Genomic DNA, 9,530 nt, shown 5'->3' on the forward strand with positions numbered 1-9,530 from the left:
TCACTGGGACTGATGAGATTTAGCAGGCGGTGACTGCTAGGAATTGCTCTCCTCTTCTCGCTGGCAGGTGGGTACCACACACTCACACATGCAGAGTTACACACACAGACTGTCTCACCCACACACAGAATTACACACACACACACTCCCCCCTCCCCAGCTCTCTGTTAGTTTTTCAAACAGCTGCTGTCAGCGGTGGGTTGGGTTCTGTGGATCTGCAGGACGCCCCCGGCTGCCCAACATCCAGCCCCACTGGTTTGTGCACATTCATATTTTCCAGGCATTCCTTCAGCTGTCCCCACCCCACAGCTCCTGGACTCGTCCCCGCCGCTGTCACCCCGGGACCTGCTGGAGCATCAGAAGGAGTCTCCACCCCGGGCCGGACTGGCAGGGCCCTCTAAAGGAGAGACAGGTACACAGAAACACACACCGATCCACAGATACATATACACACAAATACACACTGATCCACACAGACACACGGATCCACACACACACACAGATCCATATGCAGAAATACTGATCCACACGCATACACCCACCCCATCCCCGTCTGCAGCGAAGCGTAGATGCTTCCAGGGGTCCCAGGAGTCACCCAGGCTGGCAGGAGGCCAGTTTCCCAGCTGGTGACATAAGGGCGAGAATAACCCTGGGTCTGAGAGTCCCATGGGGCGGGGGAATTGGGCTCCTGACATCTCAGCTTCCTAAACCCTGCACGGTGGAGACGGGCCGAGTCCTGGGAGATATGGGGGGTGTTAGATGTGCACAGGGGGAATTAGCCATGCACTGGGCAGGGCTCATCTGATTCACCGTGAAGAAAGCAGCTGGCTGAGAAGCTGCCCCCAGCTCTCCCCAAGGACAGAAACCGGGGTGGGGGGGCGCTCATGGCAGCACCAGAGCATTTGCAGCCTCAGTGCCCCTGGGCGGCTGGGGAGGAAGCAGGAACCGCCCACACTCCCACTGGGCACCCAGCTCCTGCCAGCCCTGGGCAGGCACGGAGCTCGGAGACGGGCCCGAGGAGGCGATCGGACCCAGGACAGCCTGGCAAACTGCAGCGGGCCACAGAGCCAGCGCGCCCGGTTGCCAGCTGAGCCGTGGCCCCAGGGCAGCCCCTGGGAGCATGGGGTGCAAAGTGCAGCCTCTGCCGCACCCCCCAATGGAGTATGTCCCCCTGCCACTAATAGTAGGGCTTTTATCCTCCCTGGGCGCTGCCACCAGCTGGGCACCAGCGGGCGAGCGAGTGTCTGTCGCACACTCACACATCGTTTGTCACTGCCCTCGTCCAGCGCATGCCGTGAACACCCCATTGCTGGTTCCAAGTGCAGCCCACCCCTCCCCCCGTTAGCGCCGGGACGTATCCCTGTTGTAAGGAGAGCCACCTCCCGAGGGTGCCCCAGCCCAGCTTCTCCTCCGGCGCCCCAGTGGAGCCACGGCAGCCCAAGGCGCACGGCTGGGGGGCGTTACGGTGACTGGTGCTGTCATGGCCAGACACCGAGCGCCCCAGCCCCTGCCCCTAGCACTCACAGGCTACAGGTTATTGTCCCCATGTCACCGAGGGGAACTACAGCCCGGAGAGGCTCAGGGACGCCCAAGGGCGCATCGGGTGCCTGCGCCGTAGGCAGGGATTGAACCCAGAGCTCCAGAGGCCCTGACCCGCTAGGCTGTGCTGCCCAGGGCCGGGCGGGGGCAGGACTCCTTACTGAAATCCTGAGTTCTACACAAGCTGATGGGATGCCAAGGAAGCACAGGCCCAGTCCCCCAGCCCAGCCCCCTACCAAGCACCCAAGCCCTTGGCCCAGCCCTCATCCAGCCCTTAGCCCAGCACCCCAACCACCCCCACCCCAGACAGCATCCCAGCCAGGCCCCTGCCCAGCCCCTGTCCCCTCTGACAGCAGCCCAGCCCCCCGGCCCGGGCAGGCCCCTGAGTCTGTCCAGCCCTCCTGGGCCGTAGCCGTGAGTCAGTGCGAGACAGAAACACTGAACCGTCCTGTTACTCAGCCCGAGTTGGGCGAGCCGCCTGTGGCAGCCTGCAGCCGTCTCACGCACTCTGACTGCGCCGGGCTGTCGCTCGAACGCCGCTGACTAGTACCTACGGCAAGTCACCACCCTCCCTCCTCTGGGCACGGCCTCCTGCTCCGCTCCCGTTTCCCCGGGCCATGGCTGCCGGCACCTGGCAGCCCAGAGACACTGCGTCTGCCCCATGCCTGGGCTAAATGGCCAGCTAAAGCCATTGCTGCTCAGGGGGACGGGGGTGAACACCCTTGAGGGGCACAACCAGGGTAGGGTGACCAGATGTCCCAATTCTATAGGGACAGTTCTGATTTGGGGGGCTTTTTCTTATATAGGTACCTATTACCCCCTGACACGATTTTTCACACTTGCTATCTGGTCATCCTACAACCAGGGGCCTGAAGAGAGGCAGGAGGGCAAGCAGATACTGCAACAACCACCTGCCCCAAGAGCGCAGGCCCCTACTGCCCACTGGACCAAGGAGAATCACCACTCAGAAAGGGCAGTATAGAGGCTATGAAACACAGTTCCGATTCCATCTAGCAGAGGGCAGCAGAGACACAGCCACACCAGCCAGAAAGGCACAATCCATGGACTACATAGGAGGCCGCCCTGCTTGTACAGGGGACGCTAGGGAAGGCTGGCTGGCAGCGGCCTGGGTTGGGCTGGGGGGAAGGGCAGGGGCATTTCAAACCAGACCAAAGCCAGGAGAGGCGCCAGTGGGAGCCGACATGCCCTGGATGCCAGGGATGGGCTGCCTGGCCCCAAACAGCCTTTTAGATCTCTGGGCATAGAGCCGCAGTAACTCCAATGGAGCGCCACCCGTTGACACCAGCTGCAGGGAGCGTGACGCAGCCAGACCCGCTCTGCGCTGGGCACCGTGCAGGCCAGGCAGGGTCGGCCTACAACAGTCACTTCCTTCCCTGTGCCCAGCGCAGTGGGGTGGGGGTGGCAGCGCACAGCTCGGGTTCCTGGCACCTTCCTTTGCAGGACAGATCCCTCTTGGGATTTCACCCTCACAGCCGGGGGTGGGGATCTACTTTTTAAGCTCCTTTGCCAACGTCCTGGTAGAAAATGCCCCCCACCCCCAGCTCAGAGTGGGCACCGTGGCGTGGGGGAGCCTGCTGGGGGAGGGTCTGCACAGTGGGTCGTTGCATTGATGTAGCAGCACCGATGCACAGGCCTAGGGTCGAAGGCTAGGCTAGGGACGAGGCATTGGGCTGACCCCCCTCGGCCTTGGCTTCAAGCCCCTGCTCTGCGGATGCTGCTTGTGGACAAGGCCTTCTGAGCCAGGTCGATACAGGAGTCTAGGGCAGAAGCACCCAGGGGAGTTAGGCACATAGACGCTTTTGCAACACCTTTAAGAAGCTGGCCCTAAATTTCTCCTGTGGGGGATGATGGGAGTCGTCCGCTCCAGGGTGTGGTGGTGCTAGGAACCTGGGGGCAGGATTGGGCCCTTCGCAGCCGGCGCGCCAACAAACTCCAACGGTGCCATCTCTGGCCAAGCTCCAGCCCCACTCACCCCCTGCCCGTCAGCTACAAGCCTTAGGCAACATGACCAGGAATCGGCCACCTCCGGCGGCTGCTGGGAATCCCCGGCTGCTCCTGGCACTGTGTGGGGGAGGAGGGGGCGATCCCGGCCCCGTGTGGGCGTCGCTCCCGCTCTGCGGGTGGTTCCCGGTGCAGCCAGGGCCCTACCAGGGTGTCGCTGCCTGAGTCACCTCGACTGACAAAACAGCGGGGTCAGCAAAACCTGCCTCAACCCGCCCGGCAGAACAAGCTGCCAAGCCCGAAGGGAGAGGGAGGGGGCCGCGTGGGCCATGACCCTGAGTGGGGAGGGCAAGAGGGAGGAGCCCCCCCAAGATTGGGTTGGAGGGAACCTCTGGAATTTGGGTGCCTATAGAAGCAAGAAATGGATCTCACACATACCCCACTATCCCAGCCCTGAGCTTCCCCCACCCCCAGCTCTGCCAGTGCCCCTCAATCCCCGACCCCTTGTTATCCCAGTCCTGCCCCCCAGCTCTTCCAGTGCCCCTCAATCCCCGACCCCTTGCTATCCCAGTCCTGCCCCCCCAGCTCTTCCAGTGCCCCTCAAACCCTGACCCCTTGCTATCCCAGTCCTGCCCCCCTAGCTCTTCCAGTGTCCCTCAAACCCTGACCCCTTGCTATCCCAGTCCTGCTCCCCCAGCTCTGCCAGTGCCCCTCAGTCCTGACCCGCAGCCTCCTAGACCTACCCTGTGACCTGTCTTGCCAAACTTTTTCCATCCCAAAGTGTTATCCCCCTGTGACCTGAGCGATATTTGCATCCAGTTCTGGGGAGACAAGGAGACAAGGGCATCCCCCACAGGGCCCTGAGTCTCTGCCTCCCCTGGCCATGCTTGGGAGAAGAAGCCGCTGAAATCTGGTGAACAGGTTCCCTGCCAGACAATCCTCCTCAGCCACAAAGAGGCTTTTCTTGGCTGGCAAAGCCGGCGCACCCGGTACTGAGAGGTGCTAAGAGAGCTGGGCCAGGAGCCAGGAGCTGGAGCGTTGGGCCGGGGGAGACGAGGGAAGTCGCAAGGAGCTGGCACTGACCCACGCCGCGGGGAGTGAAGGCGCAAGAGAGTGTTGGAGGGAGCTGGGGGCATGGGGAACAGGGGGCTGTGGGTCAGGATTGAGGGACAGCAGCAGAGCTGGGGGCTGGGTCAGCTCTGGACTGGCCCAACCCGGCCCGGGGGGCGCATGGCAGGTGTCAGTGCAGAGAAGGAAGGAGGCCAATTCCCAGAGTACCTCCCGGCTCCAGCCCTGCTCCCTCGCACCCCAATCCACTCTGCCCCCCAGCCCCTCTCTAACCTGCCCCCCACCCTGATCCGTCCTGCCCCCAATGCTCTTCTGCCCAACCCCCTCCACCTGCTTCCCCCAACCCCATCTGCCCTGCTCCTCTCCACCCACCCCCAACCCTTATCCACCCTGACCCTGCAGCCTCATTCCACCCAGTCCCCCAACCCCACTCTGCCCAGCTCCCCCAACCCGAATGCACCCTGACCCCCCCTGCCCTGTCCACCCAGCCCTCCCAGCCCCAATCCACCCAGCCCGCTCAGCCCCGATCCACCTGGCCCGCCAGCCCCTATCCACCCAGCCCTCCCTGCCCTGAGCTGCCTGGCCCTGAGCCACCCAGCCCTGATCCATCCATCCCTCCCTCCCCACTCCTAGAGGAGGGTGAGAAGGAAAATGACACCCCATCCCTTCGCAGAGCAGACACTTGCCTGTGATCACAACAGCCTGGCCCCTCCGGGCCCCCAGCGGAGGTGCTGTATGCTGGGGGCAGTGGGCAGCTCTGGGGCAGGGCTGGAATGGCTAAAGGGTCGTGTCCCCTCGTGTGGGGGCAGCGCTGCCCTGGGCACGAGGAGGGGGGAGCCGGCCTGGCAAAGGAGGGAGAAGTGGGGCCGGGGGAGCCAGTCTCTGCCAGGAATTGCCCCCTGTGATGAATGTGGGATTTTTGTCCTGTTAATGAGCACCATGTAGGCACCACTAGCGATCGCTACCTACTGGGTGGAAAGGTTAATTCTCTCCAGTGTGGGACCCTGTCTGGGCTGGAATCGCCCTGTCAAAGGGAAGCCCCCGGAGCCCCAGGGACGGTCCATTCAGACCCCAGGCAGGGGAAACAGAGGCAGCTGGGTACTGACCACAGCCTGCTTGGGCAGCAAGACACGGGGCAGGTGCAACCCGTGACCAGAGGGAGCTTCTGGCTGTACTGGGACCCGCTGGGCCAGGAGCTGCCCATTCCCGCTGTAATTCCTCACTGATGTGGCATCACTGACTACCCAGGGGAAGCCTTCAGGGAGACTCGGTGGGAAACGGGGCTTGCTGGCACCCTGTGGCCCTGGCTGGGAGTTGCTGAGGCTCGGGGTGTGTCCACACTGCACTGTAACCGGTGGCCTCTGGGCTCATGGCACTGGTGTTCCCAAGCCCGCGCTCCAGCATCCACACTTACAGCTGTGGGACCCGGGGCTCCCCGCCATGCTGGCGTCTCCACACTGCAGCACACAGCCCTTCTGACTTGGGGCTGCGGCCACATGGGGCTTGGACCTGCGTCTCAGCGGGACTCAGGCTCTGACCCCCCCCTCCCCCCCCCGCAGCAGTGTCCGTGGACCCAAGTCCAGAGGGATTCCTGGCCCAAGTCAGCCTGATTCGTGTGTGGACAGAAGGGGGAGGGGGTTAAGCTCAAACCTGAGTCTGAGCCCGGGTTTACAGCGCAGTGTAGACAGACCTTTAAGGGTTTACTTCCAGGAGACTGGCTTTAGGCAGAGCCTGGGAATTCTGGACACCCCCTGGTGGGCCTGGTAGCAGCCGCGCTGAGCAGGTCTCAGCCAGGAATTACCTATAGGGCACCTGGGGAGAACCACGCCAGTCTGCGGGGGCCCCCTGCCTGGCACGCTCTTGGGATGTTGCTTCACCAGGACACGGCTGAGGGTTCGGCTGGTTTATTGGCACATTCAGATCACTGGCACATCAGGATCAAGGCCAGCACTGGGCACCACGCCTGGCCAAGGGGAGGGGGCTGGGACAGGGCAAAGGACGCCATGTTGGGTGGCGCTGGAGGGCGGGGATTGGCCGGGGCCTGGTGGGTGTCACTGGAGGGCGGGGATTGGCCAGGGCCTGGCTGGTATCACTGGAGGGCAGGGATTGGCCTGGGGCCTAGCGGGGGCATTGGAGGCAGGGATTTGCTGGGGCCTGGTGGGTGTCACTGGAGGGTGGGGATTGGCCCAGAGCCAGGTGGGTATCACTGGAGGGCAGGGATTGGCCAGGGCCTGGCAGGTGGCACTGGAGGTTGGGGATTGGCCCAGAGCCAGGCGGGTGGCACTGGAGGGCGGGAATTGGCCGGGACCAGATGCATGTCACTGGAGGGTGGGAATTGGCCCAGAGCCAGGCGAGTGTCACTGGAAGTTGGGGATTGGCTGGGGCCTGGCAGTTGGCACTGGAGGGCGGGAATTGGCCGGGACCAGGTGCATGTCATTGGAGGGCGGGGATTGGCCGGGACCAGGTGCGTGTCACTGGAGGGCAGGAATTGGCCGGGACTAGGTGCGTGTCACTGGAGGGCGGGGATTGGCCAGGACCAGGTGCACGTCACTGGAGGGCGGGAATTGGCCGGGACCAGGTGCATGTCACTGGAGGGCGGGGAGCCGTCAGAGCAAGGGCAGGGGGTGAGGTGGGGGAGCTGTCAGGACCAGGCCGTGCGTCCAGGCAGGTGTGGTGCCGGCTCAGCCGCTCGCCACATTGGAGCTCTCCGGGGACGGCCTCTTGGAGACAGCACAGATGTGGAAAATGCCTGGGGAAGAGAGCGAGAGGGTCAGGGCAGAGGACAGGGAGGGGTGGGTGGCGAGGTAGAAGGGGCCAAACAGGGCAGGCAGGGATGGGGTGGGCGGGTGGGGATGTGGTAGGTGACATGATCCCCCAGTCTTCTCCCTCTGGAGCATGGCATCTCCCTGCTCCTTCCTTCCCTCACCCCACACACCCCCTGTTCCATGGGGCCCTGTCCCCAGCTCCTCCCTCCCCTCACCCCCCACCCCCCGCCCCCCGGGGGTCCCGCCCCCCCCCCCCTCTCTCCCCCCCCCCCCCCGCCCCATGGGGATCTGTCCCCTGCTCCTCCCTCCCCTCACCCCACACACCCCTGCCCCATGGGGATCTGTCCCCTGCTCCTCTATCCCCCCACCCCACCCCTGCCCCATGGGGATCTGTCCCCTGCTCCTCCCTCCCCTTGCCCCCCCGCCCCATGTGGATCTGTCCCCTGCTCCTCCCTCCCTTCACCCCTCTGCCCCATGGGGCCCTGTCCCCTGCTCCTGCCTCCCCTTACCCCATGCACCCCCTGCCCCCCTTCCTCCCTCCCCTCACCCCACATGGGGTGGATGGGGGATGGAGGGAGGGATGGATGGGGTCCTGAGCCCCTGCCCCATGGCACCCTGCCCCCCTTTCCTTCCTCCCCTCACCCCACACACCCCCTGTCCCATGGCAGCCTGCCCCCCATGCTTCTTCCTTCCTGGATCCTTCCAGCAGTTTCCCCTCCCCACACCTGCCTCATTCTCCTCTGCACCTGTGAGCCCCCCTCCCACCCGCCCGTGGCTTGCCTGGGTTGCACACACACACATACACCCCCGCACTTCACTCCACCCTGCCCCTTGCTCTGGGAGCTCGGCTAACAGCCTCACCCCTCCCCAGGCTTCCCAGCAGGCCTCACTGGTTTCTGATAGGTCGGGCCCTACCAAATTCATGGTCCATTTTGGTCAATTTCATGGTCATAAGATTTTAAAAATAATAAATTTCATGATTTCAGCTATTTAAATCTGAAACTTCACAGTGTTGAAATTGTCGGGGTCCTGATCCAAAAAGGACCTGTGGGGAGAGGACTGCAAGGTTATTGTAGGGGGGGTTGTGGTTCTGCTACCCTTACTTCAGAGCTGGGCAGCTGGAGAGCGGCGGCTGCTGGCCGGGAGCCCAGCTCTGAAGGCAGAGCCACCACCAGCAGCAGTGCAGAGGTAAGGATGGCAATACCGTTACCCCCTTCAAATAATCTTGTGACCCCCCCACCCCTGCAACTCCCTTTTGGTTCAGGACGCCCAGTTGGCGAAACGCTGGTGTCCCCCCGTGAAATCTGTACAGTATAGGGTAAGAGCACAGAAAAGACCAGATGTCACGGGGGGAGACCAGATTTCACAGTCCATGACACGTTTTTCGTGGCTGTGAATTTGGTACTGATGGACCAGACACCCCTGAAGTTCAGTTGAGTTCAGTGCTGCTCGGGCTCCTGGCAAGCACCCCGTGGCAGAGTCCCTGCTGGGCAGTGGGATGGAGGGAACAGTATAGCCGGGGGTGGGTGGGGAGCCCAAGGCTGGGGCTGGCTTGGGCAGTTGGGGCACCAGGAGCCACAGTATGGAAAGGGGGCTGGGGTGCCGTGCTGGCACCCAGGGGCCTGGACACAGAGAGGGGAGCAGCTGGGGAGCCCCCAGGAGCAGGTACCTGCCGAGAGGGTGAGGATGACAGCGATCCAGCCCAGGATGTAGGACCAGGAGAAGCGCCAGTTAGCGTAGCGCTTACCGAAGAAATTCACCGTCACGCCAGTGTACACCGACAGCCCCAGCAATGCCAGGAGACCTGCGGGGGCGAGCACAGGATGGGAGGGCTGAGCTCTGAGTCCATTCATCACACGCAGGCGCCAGCGACACAGGGCTGCCTTATAGAACACCTCACACCGATGCACTCGCCCGGCACGGCACGGCACCACAATGCAGGGACCTGGCCCGGCTCGGCACCGCAACACAGGGACCCGGCCCGGCTCAGCACTGCAATACAGGGACCCGGCCCGGCTCAGCACCGCAACACAGGGACCCGGCCCCGCTCAGCACCACAATGCAGGGACCCGGCCCAGCTCAGCACCACAATGCAGGGACCCAGCCCGGCTCGGCACCACAATACAGTAGGGTTACCATTCGTCCGGATTTACCGGACATGTCCTCCTTTTGTGTGCTAAAAATAGCGTCGGGGGG

At 63.3% G+C, this 9,530-nt stretch overlaps 1 protein-coding gene across 1 annotated transcript; it reads right to left on the reverse strand.

Moving 5' to 3' along the window:
* Positions 1-6,472: 6,472 nt before the first annotated feature.
* Positions 6,473-9,138, reverse strand: LOC117869736 (lens fiber membrane intrinsic protein-like; the record flags this gene model as incomplete). The annotated part of the gene is given in 2 exon segments (XM_034756806.1): positions 6,473-7,318; positions 9,004-9,138. Coding segments are annotated over 2 exon segments (203 nt in total), but the record flags the coding sequence as incomplete, so codon positions are not given.
* Positions 9,139-9,530: the final 392 nt, after the last annotated feature.

The sequence above is a fragment of the Trachemys scripta genome, chromosome 24 (genome assembly GCF_013100865.1).
Source record: "Trachemys scripta elegans isolate TJP31775 chromosome 24, CAS_Tse_1.0, whole genome shotgun sequence".
Taxonomy (NCBI): domain Eukaryota; kingdom Metazoa; phylum Chordata; order Testudines; family Emydidae; genus Trachemys; species Trachemys scripta.